The 26,586-nt window shown below is 42.4% G+C and overlaps 1 protein-coding gene across 1 annotated transcript in view; it reads right to left on the bottom strand.

Moving 5' to 3' along the window:
- Positions 1-26,586, bottom strand: part of SH3RF3 (SH3 domain containing ring finger 3) — a gene marked incomplete at its 3' end in the record, with an annotated part of 243,865 nt that overhangs the window by 81,556 nt on the left and 135,723 nt on the right. The window contains exons 2-3 of the mRNA XM_082278172.1: positions 7,794-8,069; positions 949-1,044 (exon numbers count right to left, since the gene is read on the bottom strand). Of these exons, the coding sequence (XP_082134298.1) occupies positions 949-1,044; positions 7,794-8,069 (372 nt within the window). The remainder of the gene's footprint in view (positions 1-948; positions 1,045-7,793; positions 8,070-26,586) is intronic.

The following is a 26,586-nucleotide window of genomic DNA, read 5'->3' as shown; positions in this document are numbered from 1 at the left end:
ACTAAGAAATCTGGAGAAGTAATTTCGGAGGCAGGCACCAGAGCCACACACCAGGCTCCGCTGTGGGCACAAGAGATGCTTCACTACAGAGCAACACCAGACAACAACTGGGAGCAGAGTCAGGGTGATACTGCTCCGAGTACTGGGTGCAGAGTGGCAGCACCTCAGAAAAATACACATGCATGTGGTGCTCATCTGCTCTTTGCACCCCTGGTTCACCCATGAAGGAGGAAGGCTCCTCGAAGGCACTGCCTGGCACCTGGACAACAGAGCTGCACCAGCAGGGCCACCACGGGCCACCACTGCTGGCTGCAGCCCTGGTCCCAAGCAGCATCTGGCTGCAAGGGTGCCACCAGCAGGAGGACGGGCAGCAGTGGGAAAAGGTGGCACCACAGGTCTGCTCAGAGGAAGTCTCAGCATTTACTCTGAAATAAGACTCCTGTGGAAATTACAACAGGAAATGCTTGCGACAAAGATGGGTCTGGCACACATGGAATGAGAGCTCTTGGGCACATGCGTGGAGGTGTCTGAGCCCCTGCTGGGGCAGGGAACACCCACAGCGCCCTCTGAAGGTCTGTGCATTCTGACCACAGCTGAAGCTGCACTGCTGCACGCCACCAGCCCAGAACTCACATCTCTCCTCAGATGCGTGCAAGGTATCCCAACTGCAATCATCCCCCGCTATGTTCCCTATGCATTGTGGAAATTACACCAAAGGGGAAGCCTTTAGAAGTAGTTCATGGAACATACTTTGCTGATCACTTTAAATTGAATTGGGTGTACGCCCACAGTGCCTTAGCAGACAGCAACCAAAAAATTCCCTTTTTAGTAATTCTGTTTTAATTTATCCTTCTCATATAAGAATACTTGAGGTTATCCTGCCCTCTGAGGCACAAAACCCCGCAAGATGTCAAGACCAGCATCTACCACCATGTGTTCTAAACTTACCTCAACATAGAGGATAGGGAAAATGCCAATCTTGTCACCCAGCATTCCTTCTGCCCAGTTGTCATCCACCCTCCTGATGACTGTCAAAATTTCATCCTAAAATCAGAGATACACGAAATACATAATCAGATATTTTCAGTAGAAAGATGCCAGTTTTTAGTTACCCACATGATAGCTGACAGAGTGAGTACACAGAGGAGGTCATAAGCCAGGTAAAGGTGTTTCCTGAATCCTGGGCTAGCAGCATCCCTGGCCCAGCATCTTATCCCAGGCATCCTATTCAAAGTGCACTGAAGCACCCTGCAGACTGATGCAGCTCATGCTGGCTGTCAGCAGCTCCAAGGGTCTGGCAACAGCAGGTGGGAATAACTAATAACTAATAATAGGTAACTCCTGGCTTCATTAAGGGGAGAGAAGAATGTCTGACCCAAGAGGTCACCTATAAATCATAGGTGAAAACTCCTTAGCATGAAGTTGCCCCTGTGCATCCAAGAGTCAATTTGTGATGCTTGTCTGCTCCAGAAGACAATTCAAAGGGAAGCACCAGTACAGCAAAGGTAGTCCTGGAAACACTTCCAGCAAGGAGCATAAGGAATAGTACAAGGTGCTCAGCAACAAGCCTACACTGCTGACACACTGAATGTCAGCTTTTCTTTACAAAAAAATATTATAAGGTAAAATTGCAAAGCAGATAAAAAGCCAAAGATAACATAGTAAAAACCAAATTGCATCCACCTGTTGGATCAGCTTCAGTTCAGATACTAGCTCATTTCCTAAAACCAATGGCATTTCAATATTATATTTAATCTAGAGGACCTTACAAAAATTTCAGCAGATGATGAACTTCTTTGTGATTATAAAACAAGAGATAAAGCAAAGTACAAACCAAATTCATACTGCTCAAATTTTCTATTGGTATAGTTCCAACCTAGAACGTACAAGTCATTAGGAAAACTCAAGTGTCTAGAACAAAATCCTGAATTTTCCCAGTTTGAACTACTCAGTTTGTCAAAGGATTTCTGCCACCACCCCTGTCTTCTGGGGTTATCATACTAAACTCAGGCTTGAACTAGCACTGCTTTCTAGAGCAGCTGTGGAAAGCAGCCCTCTCAATGGGGCTCTGCCTGGATGCTCAAATCTCCTATGAGAAACGGAAGGAGTGGGCTGAGAGAAGCTGGGAAGCCAGCTTTGTTCCCTCACGGCATCCAATCTTCCTCTGCTCCTGTGCAGAAATTTACAAAAAAGAAAAAATCTCTTCCTCCAGAAAGCTGAGACAGGGTTCCCTGCCAATCTCACTTTATTTACACTACTCACTCTGTGAAAGTAAGAGCTACAAATGGTCTACCATACTCCAGGTAACAAGATACTGATGTCCAATGGCCAGGCAAGGGCAACTGTTTTTTTGTAGATACTTCTCACATAGAAAAAAAACCCACAAATTCCTGATCCAGGATGTTCGGACCATGGATTTGCATTGATAGAAAAATGACCAGAACAGAGATGTGATGTGATGTACTTTGTAGTTTTTGAACATGTGCATTTCGAACACGTGCACTCTGAAATAGTTTAAATGTTTTCTTTGAATTATTCATCTGAATGATCCATTAGGGGAAAGCTCATAGAAACGGCTACAAACTGAGTCCTTCAGCTATTTATTACAGCTGGAAGGATGCAAAAAGAATTTGTGCATTTAATTTCCTGAAGAAACAGATAGTGTTCCCTTCCAAAGCCCTGTCTGCACAGACCATTTTTGATCTGTTTAAAGAACTGACAGTAATGCATCTCTGCAAAGCTTCCACATGCTCTTACAAAAGACCAATTAGCATAAATTTAGAATCTAGGTAAAGGGTGTAAACGAGGAAAAGAAATGACTACCTCACTTCAGGGACCTGCTATGAGTGTTCTTATTTTTATATTTGCTCAGCTCTTTCCTTAAAAGAGTTTAATAAAAACACAAAATGTGATGGGTCTACACTACATGCACATATATAACCTTACATGTGTCTAAGTGCATACATATGGGTATGAATAGAATCATAGATTTTTCAGGTTACAAAGGACCTCTAAGATCATTGAGTCCAACCATTAACCCAGCACTGTATATAAATGTGTATATATATATGTATGTATTTGCATACACACATAAGAAATTAAGAGAAAAAATTTTAAACTGTAAAACCCCAGAAGCTTTCGATCAGATTTTGTTAGAGGCACTGTGCAATCCCATCCCTGGAGCAGGCTGTACAGACACCTGGCAGGAAAGGTTTATCCTGTGTTGACTTTGCTCAAGGATGGGGTGGGGAATGGCTGACCTTTGAAGATCCCTTTCAACTTCACCTTGTATGGATGCGTGAAATCTGGAAGTGCTTCCATGCACTGAACTTAGTTCGGCTCAGCCAAGTCTGGTTGCTGAATATGGTCATATATGAGAAAAGCATCCTGAGATATGCTGACATTCAAAATGAGTATCTTTGTGGGAGAGCAAAGTGCAAATTCCTGAGAATTCCATTACATAATTAGTTTTAAGAAGGGTGTTGAAAATCTCCAGAATTACAGCAAATCCCAAAAAATCTTTTGAAATCTTTATTACTAGAAAGTTTCTTTGAATTCGCAGCCAACGACATCATTCTATACAGTGAGCTGGTGAAAGCTTCAACATGAACTGCTTTAGAACCTTTTATTAGCTGGATAGCCGTGCTACATATAAATTCCTAGAAAGGTTCCCAAAAGGATCATGAATAGCAAAACGCCACAGATCTCTTGGCATACCACTTCAGCTTTCTGAACTTCACTATTTCACATTGACTAAATTGATTTCCAGGCAGCATAAAGGAATCCAAGCCTCAAATCTCATTTCAAAAGCCAATGGTATCCACTGTAGTTTGGACAAAGATATGTCATGCTCCTTTTATGCCTGTTGCTAGAGCCTTTAATTATTTGCTCTCTCCTTCTTTCTTGAGTTTCTCTCTATTCATCAGGGCTGGATCAGTCTTGTGACAGGCATGTGGGACCTGCAGTTCCAGTTTATAATCATTATCAGAAAAGAAGTCAAAGATAGATCACTTAAAAAGCAATCTGATTGACAGAGAAATGAATCCTCTTCCTGAGAAAGCAGCACAAAATTGTGTCCAATAACAGTCATGATTCACAGCCTGATTTTTATTCTAGTCATTAATGGCCATTAACGATGCAATACAGAGCAGCTGTGCCTGCTATTCTGCAGAGATAACTACTCCATCTAGAGCACTGGGGAGATCTCAGCAATGGCAGGATGGCACCACGTGGTACTTGGTGAGTCCAGCAACAGCACTTGCCAGCTGGCACGAGAATCCCTGTCACCAGCTATTGCCAGGATGGTCCCTCTGTGAACAGCAAATGCTGCTGGAACTGAGCGCTAAGGGGCTGCTCCAGAGCTAGTTACAAGTATTGGATGTGCTGGTTCTAAGATTGGAATGGCTCTTGTTAGACACCACTGTGGGCTAGGAACAAAAGTGTTGGAAAATGAAGGAAACACTTGATGTTACTAAAAATGTGATCAGCAATGAAGCATGATGAACAGTTGATGCTACCTGGACAGGTTTGAGACTCATCTACCAGCGTCACTCAGCCTTCTGATGGCCATGGGAAGATGCATGCAAAGGGTGGTCAAACACCAAAACAAACTCGTGGGCTGAAACTGGACTCAGTGTAAGGCTGGAGTAACTACACAGACAACTACACAACTACTTCAGATTTGCACTGCTACACCTGAGAGCAGAATCCTCTTGCACGTGGTTTGTACCAGCATTCATAGCCCAGAGGAGGACAGATTATTTTTTAAAACAGCGACAGCAGGATCCCAGGTCCATAGTGTGGTACCACGTTAGGAGAGATTAGAAAGCTAAGCCAATAAATATATCCCAAGGGCATGCAATTAGGCTCTGTAGGCCACAGCATGATTGCAACCACACTAGGGAACATCATGAGTAAAACTTCTGAAGCTACTGGAGTTAAACTGGTGCAAAGTTGAAACAAGGCTGGAACCAGTTGTTACAGAGAAAAAATAACTGCCTGGTTTGGCTAATCACTGCTGAATGCTGAGGGAAAACATCAAATCTAGGTTGTTCTATCATCTTACAGACAATGCAGAGGAGAGAACAGAGGTGAGACCCTATGCCTGTAAGTATGGTTTATTTGGGAGGAGGACTTGAGGGAGCACAAATGGTGTACAAGAATGACAGATGGGAGCTTTAGTTGTTGCACTGGATACTCAAGACAGATTTTTCTCTGCCCCTCCTGATTTTATTCTTACACATACAAAATTATTACATTTGATCTATCTTTGGCCTTTTATTTGGAGAGTGTTGTATCTACAGGAGATGAAAATGGGTAAATGGCAGAAGTACCCTGCAGCACTGCTCATGAAGATCTGTGTAAAGTAGACTTCATTTCCTTGCAACACACCTCTGGAACAATGGAAAATTTTAATTTTAAAAAACATAGCAAAACAAATTAGTAAGAGGAAACACCAAATATCCTTCCTTTGTTTTCTTTTACTGTACCAATAGATATTCTGAGTGCATAGGAACAAGGGGGATGGGAAAAAGCAAAGCCCAGCAAAAGAGCAACAAAACTTAATGATACAGAAGATCCCTGTGTTTGAGTTTCCTTCTTATAGCTTCTCTTTAGAGGAAAACTCTTCTTTATTATATGTTTATAAGTAAAATCCAATCACAAGTGTCTGATAGCCTTAAATGAGTTGCAGGACACAAATAGGTTATATTAGTTTGAATAAAAAGTATGCCAAGGTAACCCCTCTGCCAGAGGAAGGAACAAATAGCATAAATGAGACTGAGACCTGGTCCAGCATCTTCAGATGCAAACTGAGACATTCAAGTGATGCATATTGCTCAAAGTGACAAATCACATCTACAGCACTGCAGTGCTCAGGGCTCTGTGCAGAGGAACTGACTGCATCAGCAGATAATCTATAATCTGGGCTAAACAGGAACCTTCATCAGCACAGGTGACAGCTAAAATTAGCATTGAGAAAACTGATGAAAACACGATGGTAAAGTCTCAAGATGAAAAATAGATTATTCACTGTCGGGGAGATCAATAGGCAGGACATAAAAATTGTTACAAGGTGACAGCGTGTGTAGTGGAAGGAGCTAAAGGAGAAAACAGCAGCAGAAGAGAAACCAAACCCCCTTGGGGAAAACACAGTCATCAGGGATAAAAGGATGCCGACAGTAACACAAGGGGTGAAAACAAGGAAAATTGAGAGATTAAGAGTAGAGCTATACGACAGAAAGAAATGCACCATGTGAGAATGACACTGGACAGCCGAGAAAATGAGAACTATCACTATACAAAGGCAGTTATTGTAAAGGAGGTTTTCTAATCTATGGCACCAAATATATCAAATACAAAAGTGTCTAGGAAAGGACCAGCTCTAACAAAAAAGACCACAACTGCCTGCCATAGCTATTAAATTTCTTAAGACTGAGCGAGGAAGGAATATTTTAAGTGGACAAAGAAGATTGCATCTCAGAGAAGACACCAGTGTACCTCTGGGCAGGCAGCGATAAAAACAAGGCACCAGAAAATATATATTTACTGATAAGGTCTCAGAGGTAACTTCTGGCTAACTTTCTGTTAGTGCATGGCTGTTACTTCTCACTAAGCAGCCCACTTTCTCGCAGAGATTCACAGCTCCAGGGAGGCTGGCTAGTCGCAGGGTTTGCAGTGTTTGCAATCAAACACTTCACTTGCTATGGAACAAAAGTGCTTACAAATCCTTTGTTAAATAAATATGAGAAAGTATACAGTCTGGGAAATTGCATTCTGCTGAGAAACACTGCATGAGTGAAAAAGATGTTACATTCGGTGAGAAAATTATATGCTGCAAATAATTCATTCAGCTATAATAAGTAGCTTCAAAAGAGGAGGTCAGTAAAATACTGGTGAAGGATATTTTTATCATCTATTTCATATTCATTTTCAGCATAACTGTTATTACTTTATGTGATACTATAACAGCCACAGACAGCTGAAATAAAACAGAAAATGGTAATTAACAGGTTCTCCATGGCATTCGCTGCCATAAATTAACAATAGGGGATATACTTTATTTTACTGTGGGTTTCTTGATATCCATGAAACCCATCTAAGGTCAACACAAATTGCTAGGGAAGGGAGGGGGAGGCAAAAAGCAGGTGGGGAGGTGGGGGTGAAAGGGAAAACATGACATTTTAAATCCAAAGGAAATTACTCAGTTTTCAGAAATATCTCAGTTTTCCCTCATTCCAATGGGAATTTATTAAACATTTTGGTTTAAAAAAAACAAAGACTGTTTTTTAAATGTCTGCTTTTTACTGTCTTTATGTTCTTAAAATAGGAAATACTGTTATGTATTATGATGATAGTGTATTTCAACTGCTAATTGGTGTATGGTATGATGCAATATACATTGTGAAGCTGAATGTAATTTTAGAACACTGGAACATCTGATTCAATAAGGAACATTAAAAGACACATTTCCAATAGGGTTTTTTTCTGAAATTTGAGTCATTCTTGGGGAACATTTCAATGCAGACGAAATGCATGCTTTTTAGAAAAATGTTCTCAGAAAGCGTGCAGCCAGTTCTACTTGTTGAGCTTCACCAGCTTTATACCAGCCTTGCTACTCATGGCTCAAGCTATCTCACAGAGTAGGGTAGGCCAGGCAGGCCAGAAAGACCAGGAAGGTGTCCCACCAGTCCCAGCACCCCTGTGCTCCTGACTCAGCTGCCAGCACCACATGTGCCCCATCACTCCCTACAGATGCAGCTTTCTGAACATTTTTTAAAAACCCATTCCCCTACCTTGGTGAAGGTCAGGCAATCCTTGTCTTGATCTTTATCCTTTATTTCAAAGTCATAAAGTGCTTTGCCCTGAGGTGGAGCTTGTGGGAGGGGCTTGATACACTGGATGTAGCTGGCAGGGAAGAAGCCGTGGTTGCCATTGAGCTCCCCATGGTACCAATTCTCGTCCACCTTGCGCCGCAGAATGATGATGTCCCCCTTGTTAAACTTGAGGTCACCGGGCTCTTTTCCCTCATACGTGTAGAGGGCTTTGCCGTAGGGAAGCTGAGAAACACTCTGGGGAAACAAAATAAACATCTTTAAGCAAACTCCAGCCAGCATGAATGTCTTCCTTAGAGTAATTTTTTAGCTAGAAGCAAACTGATCAGCCATGATCATTTACCAAATTACCCCAATGACTGCAGCTGACTGCCACATAATGCTGTCCACCGGATCTCAGGAAAACTAGGATGTATGTGATGATAAGCCTGAGAAGGCAGGTGTGTTATATCAGAGCAGGCACTGTCCATCTCATGTAGCTCAGCTGAAACCTGCAGTACCTCTTACACCACCATGCAGCATCACTTAATTTGCAAAATATCCTACATAAGCAGAACTATATGTTTAAACAAGTAAACTTGGACATGTCTAAAGGTAAAATATTAGATATTTTGACCTTCAGGGTTGCTTTGGTTTCTGGAGCTCAGAAGAGAGAAAAAACAATACAAGCTTGATGATTCACAGGGTTATAAAAGCTGGCAAATTGATAATTTTTCATTGCATTTGTTTGAGCAACTCAAAACACTTTTGAGTTTGAAGCTTTTTGTTTAGCTTTTGATTCTGTAACCAAATACTCTTATTTCTGTCAAAATCCCCAAGTCTTATGCTACTCACTACAGGCTACTCTAAACAGTTACAATATTCTTTGTTGATTATGAATTAATGTCCTTGTGGAAAAGTAGAATAGGCAGTTCTTTTAGAACTAAAAAGAGCTCTGAGGCTTTCACTCATTAAAAGAATTAAACAAGCTTACTAAAAAATCATGGCCCATGAGAAAAAAAAAAAAGCCTAAAAAGTTCATAGTTTGGTATGATAGAAAAGAGAAACCTATTTGATGGAAGCCACTTGAGTGTGAAGAATTCTTCCCAGAGTTCATTTTGTCGCAGTGAAAGATAGATTAGCTCACCCAGGCTGCAACTGCATGGACATTTTGGTGGAAGTACTGGTTTATGCAGTCCTTGCCCTCCCTGTCTACTTGCTCCTCTTCTTGCTGAATCCCACAGAGCAGGGGCTAAGTAACTGTGTTGGACACAGCTTCCTGCTGCTTTGGTCCTATAACAGCTCTTTAACCCATACTAGAGTAGAAAAGGTGTATTGCTGTATTATCCTATTCCATTTTTCATTTTATTTAATTCAAACTAAGAAAGAGTCAGCTTGCAAAGATGTAGCAGCATGTGACACGGGGTATGTTAGAGGGGTCCTGTAAAGTCAACCTTCCATAAGAGCCTTTTTTTTTTTCAGAGCTGTATTTACAAAAATGACACAGTTTTCTTTGCATACACACGCCTTTAAGTAGTCTGTTCCTTGCTGTGCATCATGCTTGTCAGTGGGGTGTCCTATAGGGACAATGAAAAAGTAAAGCTATATTTAATAAAACACCCTGGTATTCCCCCAGGTGTTTCTTATGCCTGTACTTCTGGATGACATTCCTGTGCCTAAAATAACACTCAGATGCTTTCCCTGGGGGAAGGTGGAGTGGCCTGACAGCAACACTGCATTTCCAGAAAATGAGATGCTGGGATGACTTTTCACGGTATTTGTTAAAGCCAAGGGTGGAGGCGTTTTTCAATCCCCATGGGTGCAGTAAATGGACTGCTCTGGCAGGGTGGGTTTTATGCTCCTACACCTGCATCTTTCAGCAGGAGGAGGAGAAGCACAGCCTGCTGCCGGCACCTCCGCCCACTTCTGGGTGCCAGATGGTCACTGAGGCAGGCAGACACCACACTTATCAAAGAGTAACTTTCTTGAATGCACCTTCACAAGCAGGCACTAACCTACTCATTTTTATTTATTAGGAAACGCTTTAGTAGCTGTGCAGGTCTTGGAAAAAAGATCTGTGCGACAGATCTTTCTGCCTACAGGCCACAGTGAAGGAGACAGGCAAACAGGCACAGCTCTTCAGAGCACTGTCCATGTTGTCTGGAGGGGCATTTAATTTCATTCAGATGTGTCCTCAGTTCTAACTTTTCTCATTAGCAATTTGCAGTTCCTCTTTTTCCTCTGTATTCTTCTGCATTTTCCTGTATCTGAATGGAGCCACCCACTTAAAGACCAGGTATTTTGGAAGCACCTTCAAACATAACTAAAATAGCATAAAATCAACAGCCAGCTAACAAAGCATCAAACAGTTTCTGCCAAATCAGTGGCAGCATCCTACTGATATTTTTCTCTCTGCCAGGATGGTTACTTTCCCTGAAAGCAAAGCTTTGCCCCCCCTACCCAGCATTTTAAAGATTAAGCATACAATACCATCAAACTCCTTAGGTAAGGCATAGATTGCATTACTGATTTGAAACTAGAAGAAAAACTCCACATTAAGCTGAAAGACTACAGAGCCTTGTAGTAATTTAGAAATAAAAGGTTCATTACTCTAATTCATGCTGGGAGAAGACAATTTATCAAAGTAAGAGTAAGACTTCTGCCAGGTGCACAGTGCTGATCCAGATACACGCCTGGCAAACACACTCTGTATCACTTATCCTAGATGGGACCTTCCTATTCCCAAGATCTTTGAAGCAATTCAAGGTCAGATCAATTTCTTTACTTTTTAGCCACTTTCTCTTCCCAAGCCTCATTTTACTGTGTAAAAAGGCAACAGCCCTCAGTGCTACAGAAAAAGAAAGTGGATTTTACTCCACTGCACACTTCACCAATGAAATTCTTATGCAATACATGCTGGGCTTTTATTGGTAATTAATCGATCTGGCTAGAAGATGATTCAGGTCTCTCTTTTTACCTTCACCTGATGCAAATGAAGACTTTTAAGAAAAACAAACAAACTGCCAGATATAAATTTGAAATCTGGCATTGTTTTATTTGGAGACCTTAGTGTGGGAATTTGCAGTTTAGGTGCCTGTGTTCTTCTCCTCTTTCATGGGCTTATCTGTGGACCATGTCACCTAGGAACTGTCCTACACAGAGAAGATCTGGGCAACTGACAGTGGGAAGGACTTCCAAAACAAATTGCTCCAATTGTCAGCTACCACTTTTCTAATTCTGAATCACAGCTTTTCAACTAAAAACTCTGTAGAGGCACTTCTTAAGGTGAAAACATTATTTAGTGGAAAAGATACCCTTCTACTGAAAAATTGCTGTGATTGAGACACTTCCCAGCCTTTCTGTAAGGCTCTATGTACCCATTTTGATTTGAGCATCCCAGGTAAGCCTTGCATTAACTGTGGCCCAGGTACCAGTGTCCTCTAATCCTTTTCAAATAAAGCTACTTGTCCTGTTCTAAAGCTTTAAGTGCCTGCTCAAATTGAACAAAGAGAGAAATCTAATAACACAATTACAAAAAAAAAAAACCCAAAAAAACAAACCAAAACCCCACAAAAACCCAAAATATCACCAACCAACCAAAAATCCCCAAACATCCAAAATGAACTCTTGAAGCTTCTTTGATTATATATTCTGGCCAAAAGATCTAGCTTTCAGTGGACTTTTCATGGTCAGATTATATTAATGGTCCCTAAGAAGCATATTTTTCTGTGTTTCCCTTTATTATTCCTACTTTTGGTTAATTCATAAGTGAGAAGCAAATCAGATTCAGAAAGTTCCTCTGAACTACACCTGAAAGGAGGGAGCATTAAGCATCTTTCAGAAACAGAATAAAAACAATCTCTGCTGCTGTTTGCTAGTTGTAATGTTGCTCCTCGTGAATGGTTATGTGATTCTTAAAAACCTTCCTCTGATCCCGATTACCTTCCTCATTGCCAAATCTTTGTGCAGGCAGTTCTGGCTTACCCACCCCCCTCTTCTTCACTTGACTTTCCCTATGCAAAGGAAAAGTGGTCAGTCAGAACTGACATCCGACTGACGTGCAAACTCCCCAAGTCCTGCTGGTGAGCATGTCCTTCCCATTTTATGTTCAAAATCTCGGCTCATGCCCTGTCCTATTTCCCCTCAGGTCTTTGTTCCATGCAGCAGCATTTCAGTCAGAAATCATCACCTTCAGAATGCCCAGGTGGTCTTTCCTATAAAACCTTCTAATCTAAAACAGGATATAAAGTATCATCTAAGAGATCAGACAAAAGCAAAGCAGACAGGCAAGGTTTAGGGGAGACAAAGCACATAGATTCTCCAACAACTGCAGGAGGGCTCACACCTTCCTCTTGCTCCCTGCTTCAGCAGAGCAAAACCTCCTTACCCTTCCTCTGCCCACTCCATGCATGAGCACTGCCACACAACAGCTGGTGGACAACACTGAGACACTGCACTACACCCCCACCATGCACTTCATCCCCCTGCTCCACTGCCTAAGTCCCTGCTCATCCATGGGGCCCCATCTTGGCATCTTCTGCCTCACTATGTCCACGGAGGGGAACTCCCTTTCCAAGCCTGGCCCCAGCAGCATCATGCTGCTCCTCTTCTCATGGCACCCAGCTCCACCATGGCCACTCCTGCATCCAGGGACCAGTGTGGTGGTAACCTGGCTGTCCTGTGGGGAGCTCGGCAGAGACCACCACCCCACTGCCTTCCTCCAAGCCAGCTCTTGACCTGTGCTTCACTGTGAGGAACCCCTGCCATCACCCCCTCCCCAGCTGCCATGAAATCTGATCGGGCATAATGCAGGCGGCTGCAAAACTAAACAGCCTCGACAACTGACTGCCTCAAGTAGTTGATTTGCCCTGCTGGTTTATTGTGAAGCTAACTGGCATTTGGCTATGATGTGTATGAAATTTCAAAATGCTGTGTGGGTGTGTATAGAAATAAAAAATGAAAGAAAGGAAGAAAGGAAGGGATGAAGTCACAGTCAATGGCAGCAGCCAGTTTCTTTTTCCTGCCACTAAATCCATGCTGGCACGATGCTGAATACTGCCAAAGGTTTCTTTTCTATTTCAGCAATCAATACTGACGTAAAAGCCTGAAGCGTTAATATGCTGAAAATCCCCCTTGCAGAAGACTCAATGATATGTTGGCAACTCAATCATTCTGCATTTGTGTTTCAGCAATGTCAAATGGCAGCAGTTAAGCAGAAACCTGCTGGCAAATTGACAAACAACAGCCATGAAGCAATTAACTGGCAAAGCTGGAGCATTCTTCATTATGTATCCTGAAGAACAAAAGGAATGGGAAAAAACCCAAACATGCCTGCTTCCAATAAATTCTCCCAGTAGAAAGCTTAGTAGAATGTGAGCTGCACAGATAGAGTAGGTTTTCAGTTTTCAAAAGTTACAGAAAATAAACACTTTCCCAATGTTCTCAAAAGCAAGGCAGGCTCCCACGCCTGCCAAATTCTGTGTGCAGGACTCGATGGAGGAGGTCACTGCTTAAAAAAACACATCTAATGCTTGCCCAAAATACCATGCAAGTGCCTATAAAACAAGAAATCAAAAATAAAATAAACTTGGTCAAGGCTACTAAACCCAGACAGAAATGCTATGATCCAACCCTTCTATCAAACCAAGTTTGTGTTTAGATCCCTGAAACCCAAGAAACCTCTTGAGCCTCCAGCTACATCTCCTCTCTACAACACCGAAGCAGAAGATTGTTTTTCTGCAGTGTGAAAACCATGTTAACGCTGAAGGGTAATTTCTCTTGCCCAAGGTCTTGCCTTGTGCAGCTCAAGCTGTGCAAAGAATGGAAACCTCAACCTCTTTGCTTCAAGGGCTTCCCTTGCACATGGGGATCCCCCACAAGAGGCAGGTGTGATGCTGCCAGCCCCACGGGGCAGCAGCATCACCTGACCACTGTTTCAGGAGGATGAAAGAATCCAACATTTGAAGAAAAGCAAAAGGTGGAGGAGTATTTAACTCCTCCTTCCCTCTGCTTCATGGATCTTGATCACAGTCAGAGCTAAAGCAGGAATGGATAAAGCCAAACAACCTTAGAACACGCTGCTGGAACAGCCTGATAAGAACACTGCTAGGGACAATATTTTTTTTTTTTTTTAAGCCTGTACATAAGTCACTTTAGCAAAACACACTGGCATGCTGCTTGTTGCAGTCCTTCAAAATTCTTCAACATCTATCTCCATATCCCCCATCCTCCAAATATATTTCTGAAGAATCTGTTCCTCTGCATGAATGTTTATACATTTATCTCTTTCATCAAGAACTATCAAGTGTAAACATCCAAAGTAAATTAAAAGTGGATAAAGAAGAAAAGACACAGAAAGGAAAAAGTAATGAAAAGTAATTGAAAGCATGCACATCTCAGTGGTAAAATACAGTTAAACACAAGCTATTACTATAGAGCATAAATAATAATTAAAACACATACTGCTAATTTTTTGCTTCATTACTTTGAAGCATCACACATTACTCTGAATCTCCCAGTCTACAGAAGCAAAGATTCAGTGGCAATGGTTTGGACTGAATTTACATTTTCCAACTGGTAGGAAACTCCCCACGAGCAGGCTGCGTAGCACTTCAGCATATGGTTTCCTGACACCCATAAGAGCTCTGCAGAAATCCCAGCAGCTGTGCTGGAGAGGACAGGGGTTGCGTGATGGAGCATCCATCAGCAGGACTGCTGAGGAGGAGACGGGCTACTCCCCATTACTGCCCTATTACTGGGATCTTGGCATCCAAAATACCCATTCAAATCAGCTGAGAGCAATTTAAATCATGAGCATGAAACGCCTGCTTGGATCCCTTTAGGACAGAAAAGTGGAAGGCAGTCTGGCACAGCAAGCAGCTCCATTGTGGTGGCAGTGACAGCCGTGTCTGCCGGACTTAGCAGGGGCAGCAGCGGCTGTGCACTGCCCGCTTGCTCCTCGCCATCCTGCCCGCTGCACCTGCTCTCAGTTTAACATTTTTCCAGAGCAAGGCCTGTCACTTAAATTAGAACATGTCACTTAGCCCTGGGAGGCAGGAGAGAGCACTTGTGCATGCAACGAGCTGAAGAAACAAGGGATTGAGGCAAACTTCAGCCAGTGCAGTTAAAACAAAAAATGTATACTACCACCAGATCTCTGACCTGCAGAGTTTCTAGTGGCTTTTGTCCTCAAGAGGAACTTTCAGGGTGACAGATCATAAATCATCATCATATCTCACAGCAAAAACTCTCAGAAGTGCTTTGTCTTCTGTAGAAGATGGTTTGTCTTACGTACAGCCATTCAGAAGCACAGGTCACCTGTCCACCATATCTCAACAGTGACACTGCAGCATTTGCTTTCACAGAAAGCTAATAACAGGAAAATTAATCAAAGAGAATCTAATTTTGCACAAAGAAGCAAAGACAAAAACCAGTTATATGCTATTAGTCAGCTCTGTGTGACATCAGTAAAAGCCTGAAAAATCACACTTTGCACGTACAACCTTTTTGAAATCAACTTTGAGAATAAAAGTAGTTAAGATGACAATAGAAACAGCACCATGGAGAATGAAAACTGAATGTAATCACTTATATACTCTGGAAAGTGGCATGTTTATTGATAGTGCCATATAGTTATTAATTAATAATAATAAAAATAAACTTCTTAACTAAAGCTTTACTGTTTAATTTGGTTAAATGAAATGGTTAACTAATGGTTAGCTAATAGTTAGGCCCTGATCCAGGCTGATGGTGCTGCAGATGGGCTGCAGTCCTTGTGACACCTGAAGACTCATGCAGACAACATGCACTTGAGCTGTGCATGGCTCCCACCTGGAACAGAAGGTAAAATGCTTTTCCAAAACTAAAAGGTCTTGGGAATGTCTCTACACATTTGCAAGAGGTAGCCTTTATACATGGACAGGAAGTGTCCAAACAGATTAGGAGCCTATCTGCCATTTCCAAAAATGACTTCTGCAATTAGCATGAAGATAGCAGGGGAATTGCTCAACAGATGGAGCATGAAGGCAGGCAGGTACAGCACATGGGCACTGCTCTCCAACGAACAGGGAACAGCAGCGCTCACCACCCCAGAACAGTATGGGATGGTGTTCATCTTCTTCAGCAATGGGCCACTGGAGCACAAGCTGATCTTCCAAGACAACAGTGTCTGCTGAGGTTATTTTGTAGTTTATCTGGCAAACAGGCACAACTTGCGTTTCACTTTGTAACATCCATCTTTGTACACAGCAAGATAAAAGAATGTTTCCAAGTTTCCCTTAGCAAATGCAGCTGATGCATGCAGCACAACTGAGAAAATACCAGAGGGCTTTCCACTGCACAGCTTGTCACAAAGGTCTGTCTGGGATTCTCTGCTTTACCAATATCAGAGCTGAGGTTTACAGTCCAATGCCATTTCTCTTAGAAAGATTCACAACTTGAATGCAAGAGTGCATCTGATCTCATAACCATGGCTAATAGCTTCACGTCCTCTGCACATCTCACATTGCTTCAGCCCCTCACTCATGTCCACCGATATTTACACATTCAAAGATCCCTCTTTTTTAGTAACCCATTGTTTAAGTGAAGTCTTTTCAAACTACATGCTCTCCTATTAAACAGCACATGATATTCAGGGTCAGGTTGGATTTCTAGCAGTGAATTCACAGCCATTGCTGCCCAGGGAATCGGTGGGTAGTACCAGCCAGCTGTTTAACAGTGTCAGTGCAAAGTCCCTCACGTTCTGCAAAACCTGAATGCTTCCAAACTCTCTGCTCTTTAATAAGTGGTACCATGAACACTTATGGTACATGCTGGCACATGACGGCATTGTGGGTCAATTTCTGGTTTCAGTTGAACCACTTTAATTCCGTTGATCTGATGAAACTGTGGATGTATAGAAAATTCCTACCTGGTCTAAAGCTTTATTTTACAAGTAATCTTCGCTGAAACAAAGCTGAATGTCTGGCAGCCTCTATTGAGGAAAACAACTAGTGATGTCTCGTGCTGGCCATAGCCTTTACAAAACCTAGGTATGTTCTAAGATATCTGTCCTTCGCCTTTCAGGCAGAAACCATTCACTGGATCCTAAAGACCAAATTTGACCCTTATAATCCTGTGCAGGGATCTCATTGAAAGGATTGGCTGCTGTGCATAGACACTTCAGAGCAGAAGCTGGTCTACGAAATCCCAACCAACAGCCGAGACAACTTCTAACCCAAGTATACAGTGTGGCTTCCTGAGAAACCATCAGACAAAATATGCCTCAGCTCACTGCCTCACAAGGTCAAGAGCCACCAAACATTTCCTGAGCCAGGGCTTCAAGAACTGGTGGTGGGTTAACACAGAAAGAACCCGCAAATAACAGAAAAAAACATTTTCCAGTGCAACTATACTAAGCAAACTGACAGCCATGTTCTATTTGAACAGTTCAAGGAGGAAAGACAGCAGAGTTGGCTACATTTAGCTGCCAGAGCCACCAATACAGACATGCTACAAATCAAATAGGAGCTCCCTTGATGATGCAGAGAAACACAAAAAAACCTCTCCTTATATTCAAGGCATTACAACATTATGTATTTAAGGCTGCCTTGTGTTCTCAATTCAAAGTGTGTCTTAAAACCTTTAAATAAACATTAAATCTCTCATTGATTACTCCCCAGATGACACTACTTTGGGCAGAACCATGGCTCAGTTTTCCCAGCCACCTGACAGAACCAGTCCTTGCTTGCTTTTTAATAAAAGAGATGAGTTAAAAGTCAGTTCCCTGTGCAATTTTAGAGCCTTAAGTTATTTCAGGCTTTTTCACCTCCACAATGGCAGCATTTACAGCCCTGGAATTTTCCACAATTCCTTATGCTGTAGGTCACAGCAAGAAAAAAAAGAACATTTTGGGGAAAATATGAGAAGCATTGCATAAAAGCCCATAACATGAATCTCTGCTGTAACTGCTTCATTTGATCTTTCCTGGTGGAAGCTGACGAAGCACGGGCTTGCTTACATTTTCCAGCAGTGTCTTTGTAACTCTGCTATCCAGCCCAATACCTCTGGTTTACTTTCCAGCCTTTCCACATCTTTCTTTTTGGCTCCTTGCCTTGTGACTCAAGCGTTTCCTAAGCAGAAACCCTCTCCCACCCCAGAAAGGACTTCACAGTCCAGTCCTGCTACAACTCATCAGAGCTGGGTTTCCTCCTGACAGAGACCAGGCAGGTCACAGCTCAGAGGTCCTACTCCCAGACCCTGCTTTTTTGGGACTTTTCTGTTGCAATTTTTTCTTTCTCATCTGGACCACAGGGAGGGGAGAGGGGTAAGGAAGGGCCTGGAGATGAAGCTGCCCCAAAAAATGGAGTGGGCAGCTGTATTTAGCATCTGGCAAAGCTCCCAGAGCTCAACAGAGGGAGCCCCACTCCGGTGAATCTTGCTGGGATTGCTACCAGTAGAGAGGAGACTTCATTATTTCTTTTTTTTCTTTTTTTTTTTTTTAACATAAATAAATGCACACCAGGAAAATCTTTCTCCTCTCTTTCTCCCTCCCTCCCTTCACAAAAAGGTTAACTTAAAGGTTACACAAAAGCTTCTCCCATCATTTCAATCACTGAGAATCAAGAAAATTGGCGCCTGAAACAACACAAGCCACTTTGGCAGCTTCAGCTCACAGGCTGCAGCACCCAAAGAAAACAATCTAGAGAATTTTAAAAATTAAGAATTTTTTTAAATTAGTCTTTCTGAGGTGACACAGGTGGGGATCATTCCTCCATACTGACACTTGCCTTTACTGAGGAGCTGAGGAGTCTCTGGGGCTGTCAGAGTACTGCAAGGCTTGAAGGGTGAAACAGGGATGGTTTTTTACAGGGGAGGGAGCTAGGTCACTGCCAGGGTTTCCAAGGAGTATGGGAGAGGAAGTATTAGACAAAAGATCATGAAGACCCTCTGATATGGGAATGAGATGAAAAAGTGCCCACCCAAAGAACCTGCCTGTGGTGTCAGGGTGGCCGGTAAACTGAAACAGCTAAATGGGTGAAGGATGAGAAGCCAGCCTTGATTTTTATTTCTGATGAAGAGGAGGATCTGAAATACCTATTTAAACACCAAACTTCTGCCAAAAATCGCATTTGATTTACTCACGCAGCTTTTACTTTACGCTTTATGATAAATAAATGTGGTGCCTAGGAAGCAGTTCTTTCTGTTGTGTCTTTTTCACTGCATGTGACCACAGAGCAGATTCCTGCACTATAAAACGGAAAATATATCCTCTGCTTTCCACTTGTCCAAAGTTTTCATAAGACATCTTTAAAAAATGTACTCTTAAGAGAACTTTTTGAGGTGGTATTCACAGTTTCATAAATACTGTAATATCTGAACTGTGCCTTCCCTAAACTGACAGGGCGTTTGATAAATGCACCGTGGACTGCGTGCACAGTGGAGCTGAAGAACATGTTTCCTCGGTAGCTCAGTTGTAAACTTCAATAGGTGGATAAATTCCCATGTCACTAGAAAATATTTACAACTGAACCTTATTTATCAGCAGTGCACCCTTACCAACAGCCCACACAAATCCTGTTACACAAAACCCGCTATGGCTCTTTTCTCATAGTTACATGAAAATCACAGAGGTTTCTTTTGCACCAGGACAGGTTTTACAGCCAGTGAGATGAAACTGCATTAAGAGATGCTAATGTTGAAATATTCTTGGCTCAAAGTGTCAGCGTGAGAAGAGCTAGCTCATCCACATCTGCACTGTGTGAGCAGCCTCCTCGTCCCTTTGCTGTTGGAGACATTCTCAGGTGAGAGCCCATCGGGGGTGTCCATGCTCACATTGTCTGAGGAAACATACATGACTACCCTCTTGCCAGGAATTTAGAGAGATTGTTTCCCCTCTGTTTGCTGCAATTAGCAATAAGAAAATATCTGCTATCCACTAAAAATGAAAAATCTGCTTTTTAAATCACAGCATTTCAGCCCTGTTTATCAGACGTATCCCTGTGGTTGTTATTCACCCTCAAAGAGGACCTTATTTTTCAGAATCCCTGCCCACTCCTTGGTGGGACTGCAGGCTTCCTAACATCCCACATCCTGCCTCCACTTTGTTCTCCCATCCAGGTCCCTTGCCCCAAAATGATTCATTAGCTGCAGTTTAATGACACACGCTTTCTTCATGAAGATGATTAGGAATTTCTTTTGGGCCTCAGTTCTGATGACAGGACAGGCTGGCACCTTCCAGCATGCCAGCCAGCTGACTGCCAGGAGGGCTTTATTCAGCTCTGGCTTTGACGTGTGCCAGGCACTCAGGACAGGGGTGCCCCACTGTGCTGAAGAGGTCAAAGAGCATCTCGCACTCCAGTGCCACCAGTCCACACCTCCTCCGGGGTGGGAAAGGCCCCTCCACTGCTGCACCGGGCTCCCATTAGGAGCAGTTCAGCTTCTCCCCTGGATGGAGCAAACCTTTGTGCAGTTTGATGTTTGGAAGCACCCGTAGTTGGAGCAGACAAGGAAAACATCAAGGAAGATACAAGGCTTCTTAATGCAAATCATGCTTTTATACCATTCTTCCAAATCCCCTTTGGGGAGAGTAAAGTTGATTATCTACAGAATATGGGTCAAATTTATGCCTTAAGGATCTTTCAGTGCTTTGGCTGCTTGCTGACATAGTAGGGGGCTGCTCGGTGCCTTTTCGGGTTAATGCTTTCAAAGTGCTGTCCCTGGGCATCATCATCATCATCAATTTCATAGTATTACTAAAAAAATTAATTTCCTGCACCCACTCCCAGGAGTTTCTCTCATGCTGAACTTAATTGATGCTTCCTCCTGCACTCTGAGGAATGATTAAAATGAATGCTGCACATGTTAGGAAGCACCTTGGATTTCAAACTCTGCATGGTTTCTAATTAAAGAGACACACAGAGGATGCTTGTGCTACATTTCACTCCTCTCTAAGGCTATTATTATTACATACATTTCAGCAGTAGTCAAAAGAGTCTCCTCTACCTCACATAATAGGATCCTGATTTAGACTGGATAATCACCCGTCATTGATCTGGGTGAAAAATGTCTTTAGGAAAGGGAAAAGAAAAGGCTTGTGCTGTAACCAGCCCTCTGGCAGAGAAATTGATACTAATGACTGAAGTGTTTGAATTTCTGGATAACCTGGAGTATGTAGTATCCAATGTTCAGCACTGATGCTAATGAAGAACAGTAAAAGAGAAAAACCAGCTAGAAAACCCCCATCATAACCAGGGGTGCCTGATGCTCAGATATTTTGGAGGAAAAGGCACAGGTACATGAGTGTCAGCACTACTCCCACACTTCCCTACCCACCATCTCCCTCCCAGCTTTCTCGTTTCTCTGTGCCTTGGTGATAAACACTTGATTCCTGGATAAAACTGCCTGACTTCTGGTACAATTTCTGAGATGTTGGTCATCTTTATCTACCTCAAGAAATTTCAGGACCCAAGTGGCCGGGGGGAAACAACCATCACTGAAATGTCACTCCAGTTAGTTAGACATCTGCATCACCAACACCTGCATTTGACATCAACAAAGCTGCACAACAAAGATAATACCCCTGCTTTTCTGTGAGAAAATATGGGGCTGTAAACCTCAGAGGGGAAAATATTTCACATAGATGTGTTATTAATACAAAGTCAGCTCATAAACCCTATCTTGCCAAGCTGTGCAGTCATTTTGAAAACTAGCAGGTATACCTTGCTAGATGCAATGACCTTACTGTTTTCCAAGGCCAACTTCTGACTTTGCTTACATGAATGTAAATAAATCAAGTGCTCTCCCACTGCCCATAATGACAGTATTCCTGACTGTCACTGCTGTGGCAGCACACTCAAGTTCTGTGGCAAATGATACCAGGGGAAGTGCTATGATCGCAATCGCATACTGCATTGCACGCACCTTTTACCACCAAGTAATATTTAAAATAGGGGATCCATTTGCTTTTCCAATGTCTCGTAAAATGCTACAGGTTATAAATAATTCAAACCAATAATAACAGGACGTCTGGGTATTTCTTTTTCAGGTTTGAGAAGGTAACTGTCTAACTTGGTGAAATAAACTGCTTTTACTGAAACAGTTTGCTGGTAAGGCAATGGTTATCAATTAGATACACTGCATATTAGCAATAGAAAAAGACTTGACAAACTTAACAACAAAGTGAAACAGTGCTGGTGTATACATTTTTATTACTTATTCATCTCTGTATGGTTTCAAATCCCTTCAGAACAGAAATGAACTCCTGTGCCTCTACCTTGGGTTAATGCTATAATCATGGGGATGCTGTATAAAACAGGCTTCTCTGTTCATGTAATGGAACTGAAAAGTATTTTGCTTTTGAAAGGCAGATTTTAGACACAACTTCAGGAAAGGATTAGGGTATATCTCATGAAAGGAAGAAGAGACTGCCCCCCTGAGAGGGGCAGAAGTAAGACATACAATCCTCAACACTTCCCTAGCAGCTAAATCAGCACACTAGCTTTACCTCTCCCCTCCTTCAGCTAACACCTCAGGCTCCCAGCCTGCCCTAACCCTTCTCACTGGGATTAGGTCCCTATTTCAGGACAGTGACTAAGGTATGGAAACGAGACATCTGCAAAACACAGGCAAAGAATGGAGTTCAGTGTTGCTTGGAAAAAACATAAAGATACCCTGAAAAAGACTACATCTTGTATTTCCATGACATCAAAACCAATTGAGCTTTGTTTCTGTGCCCATTACACATAATTATTCCATCATACTGCCTTCAGAAAGCTATTCATATTACGTGTGTCATGTGACCTCAGCACATCTTAAGACTAAAGGTCTGCAAGAGCATTTTGTGAAATAGCAGAGAGTGCTCTGTGGTCAGGTGGTCTCCCTGAGCTGCTGGAGAAAGCTGCAACTCCCTGGACTCTTTCAGAAATGGGACCTAGAGGAAGGACTTTGAGAAAGAAGGGGCCAAGGGTGCGATTTTTTGATATGTGAGCCCATCTTCAGGCAAATCTTTGCTGGTTAATGTGTCTGTGGGTTTAGCTCCCCGAGCTGCCTCCTCAGGCTGCGAGATGAGGGCAATGTTCTGCACAAGGAACGCAGTGGGACTTCACACCTAATGGGAGGGCTCAAAAGGGAACCGGAACCTCCTTTTAGAGCAGCAGCCCCCAAATGGGCTCCATAGGCTTATCCCTATCCTAAACACACAGTTTCAGTGTGACAGTGACAGTTCCAAGTCTGAGAAAGCTCACTGGGCCTTTCACTTGTGCAGATGGGAATTACTATGCTGTATTTCTAAGGAAGGGAATTTAATTTCCATGTCAGGCCAGTGCTTTCTTTACACCACCTCATCCCCCTGCCCACCAGAATCCCAACTAAAGAGTTGTCCATATCCTCATTTAAATGTTTCTATGGATTTAGAACTTGAAAGATTATGTCTGTGCTCAGAAATTATACGTAAATCCATTACAGCACAACAATAATTCAGCTGTAATTGCCTAGCAGTGCAGGTTGGAACAAAGTGGGTATGAGCAAATCCAGAATGTGAGCAAGTATGAGAAAAGTCAAGAAATAATGGACAGACACCCCTTTGAGACCACTAGACTCCCACATGACCTCTGAGTCTAGTCCTCTGCAATCAACAAGAAATGTTGCAATAGATTCATTTCTCAGGTTCTCAGCCTTTTTTTTCTACATGCTCCACTTCACCACAGGCACCAAAGCACCTTCAAATCCCTCTCATGAGCTTAAAGAACTTAACACCAAGCAGGAATGACCAGAAACTGCAACTTTCACATGGTAAATGAAGACAGCAGGAAAGAGCAGAAGTAATGCCGATGTCCAGCTCCTGATGAAGAAGGGAGCTCAATGAAGTTTGACAAGAGGCCTGGCTTGCCACATGAGATGATAAGTACCAAGAAAAATTTAAAAACATATCACCAAGGTACCTGGTACCCTGAGCGGAAGAGAAAGCTTCTTTTGGACCACAGATGAAAAGAATGATGCAGGCCTGAGCAGACACCTGCTATTACTCTGTGCCCCAGTGCACCCTGACCTGTGTCCTGGCTCCAGATATGGCCAATACCCAAATCCTTGCAAGAATGCCAACACCAATTAAGCTTTTTCACGCAATCTGCAAAAGTTCTGCAGCATGAGGTGAAGGCAATGTAAGCATGATGCAGTGTGACAGTAGCTTTAAAATCCTTTTGGCCATATCACTGTAGCAAATACCTAGTGATTCATACTTCTAGAGCACTAAACATGCTGTTACCTCTGCAAGAACCTGATAAGTGTAAAATCCCCAGACATATAGAAGGACTGTTCAGCCAGTGAGATCCTGTAGCTACTAGATCAATGTCTTCTCACACAGGTAGGAAATGAGAAATTATGTGTTCAATAGTTCAAAACTACAAATTTCTTTGTAGAACAAAAAGGGGGAAAAAAATCAAACCCAGTTCCAAAACACTGTACTGAGAATCTGTCATCCCCTCAATTTGGTCTCCTTTATAACAATTGTTGGCTATTTTAACACAAAAAAATTGCACGAAACTTTGCAAACTTGCTGTCACACAAGGTTATTTCAGTAGAAGTTGAGAAGTGCTGATGGCAGTAGAAAGATCCTGTAGACCAAACTCTAAAAAACAATTGATCTGCACTAACAGTGTCCAGCAGAAGTGACAGAAAATGCTGCTTAAGGGGGATCATGCCCATTTTACCTTTGAGTAGATACTACATGAAAGCACAACAGAAGTTTAAGATTTTCCCTTCCATGTTTGCCAGTATCGACCTTGTTCAGCCAAATTATCAATCTGCATCTCCTCTGAACTTCCATTATTATGAGTGCACACACACCCTCAGTGTCTGATGTGCATACATTATCTACATGAAGTAAACCAATTTGCATTTGTACGCTGAGCAGCTGGTCTGAAATTTACTCCAGAATAAAATTTTTTTTTAAAGTCCAAAAACCATATATGCAGCTGGGATTGCTTATGAGTGAAAAAATGTGGTATCTTTATAGCCAACAGCATATGTATTCAGTACTCAGATCTACAAATATTGGATTCACTGCCAAAAATCATTGTTAAGCAAACTGGCTGATGCTCTTCATTTTCCTGATGAACCAGAAGGAACTCGCTGAAGAGAGGTAGAGTCCTTGCAAAAATTTCAGATCATGGATTTATGGTGTGCACAATGCAGTGCCATCCAGCTAGTCCCAGAGGAGAGGGTATGTCCCTGCAGCACAGCACATTTCTGACTGGGATATGAGCTTGGATCCTTGGGAAGTGTCAGCACCACTACGATGATCCCTGATAGTGTGGCCATATTGCTGCAAACTAACCTGCTTGGAGCAAGTTCAGGGGCCTCTGCACATAGCTGAGATGAGTGTTGTAGACCCACCTAACAGCACCCACAAGTGACACTGGAACAGGATCTTGTTTTCAAAGGGATTCAGTGGCCTCTTGAGGTGCAGAAGATGATACATGCAACAACCTCTTCCTTTGCAACACTTAACCAGAACAGCTATATTGCTTAGTTTGCAAAAATAAAAGTAAATAATTAAAAAAAAAAATCAGTCTTCACTTATGTCTCTCTTCAGAACATTAACAAATGCTAAATTCCCCCCTACTTATTTCAGATAATGGAATCTACGTAATGAGAATCATTTTTAACAGACCTTCTCTGTGTTTCTACCATGGGCATATTTTTACCCACTGTGTGAAGCTGACTTTGCACATATTCAGTCTGCTATTTTAGCAGTAGGAGACTAGGTTAACACACCAGTCATTCACTCCTGGAGATCTGGATTCAGTTCCTGGCCTACATGACAAGTGATAATGAGTTTGGTTATTGAATCTCCAGGGGATATTTGTTCGCATTACTAAGCAACCGCATAATTTGGCAAGATGTGTTAAGTATGTGCTAGGGATAAGACCGGGGCCAATTGCTCAAATGACTGACACAATGCAGCCTCCCGCACATCACTGCACCAAACCCCTCCTTTGTGCAGTTCTGCTGGAGGTCAGGAGCACCGTGCAGGCTTTTCAGCCTGTCCATTTTGCTGTCTGCCTGTACTGACACAGCCCAGTGCACAGCCACGCAGGTACGGTCTGAACCTGCAGATACACAAAGAAACACGACTATGTCCCTGCTATCAAACTCAGCACATAATTCAAGGTTACTTTAATCAGCTATGCATACTTTTTCAGCACTTGCTGTACCCAAGAAATAATAAAACACAATTAAAGCTGGGGGGGAAAAAAAAGGATGTGAAAAATAATTACATAATAGTAATTTTTGTTTGCCTATTGACATGGAACTCTGCAGGGTTTGCATCGCTGGAGCTTTCTCTGCAAACACAATGCTTACAGAAGTTCATTTAAACAAAATGAGAACTGAAATTTGTATGTTCACAAAACTCCATTAGAAAAATTATGTTGGCCATTGCAAGTACCAGTAACACTGCTATGTCACACTGGCTAAGAATTTCAGGCTTGAATTTCATTGCAATGGGCAGATTTGGCAAAAGTAGTCACCTACCCTAAGGTTACTTCCAGTTGATCTTCTTTTGACCCTAGTCTAGCTGACTGTGCCTCAGATTCAACAGGAGGCACATGCAAGCTTTTATAGATGTCCTCTAGACTGGTGGCACAGCCACCTGGAGAGCACATTGGGTCTTTCATGAATGATAGCTGTGGATGGGTATATATATTTTTAACAAGTTTGGCAATCTCCTCTCCCTGGGCCTCAGTTCAACAGATCTGTGAACACAAGGTCCATCCCAGGATTTGGGAAGAGAAAAGCA

The sequence above is a fragment of the Coloeus monedula genome, assembly GCF_965178545.1.
Source record: "Coloeus monedula genome assembly, chromosome: 3".
Taxonomy (NCBI): domain Eukaryota; kingdom Metazoa; phylum Chordata; class Aves; order Passeriformes; family Corvidae; genus Coloeus; species Coloeus monedula.
Note: the sequence above shows the minus strand (reverse complement) of the source record. Positions and strands in the feature narration are given on the sequence as shown.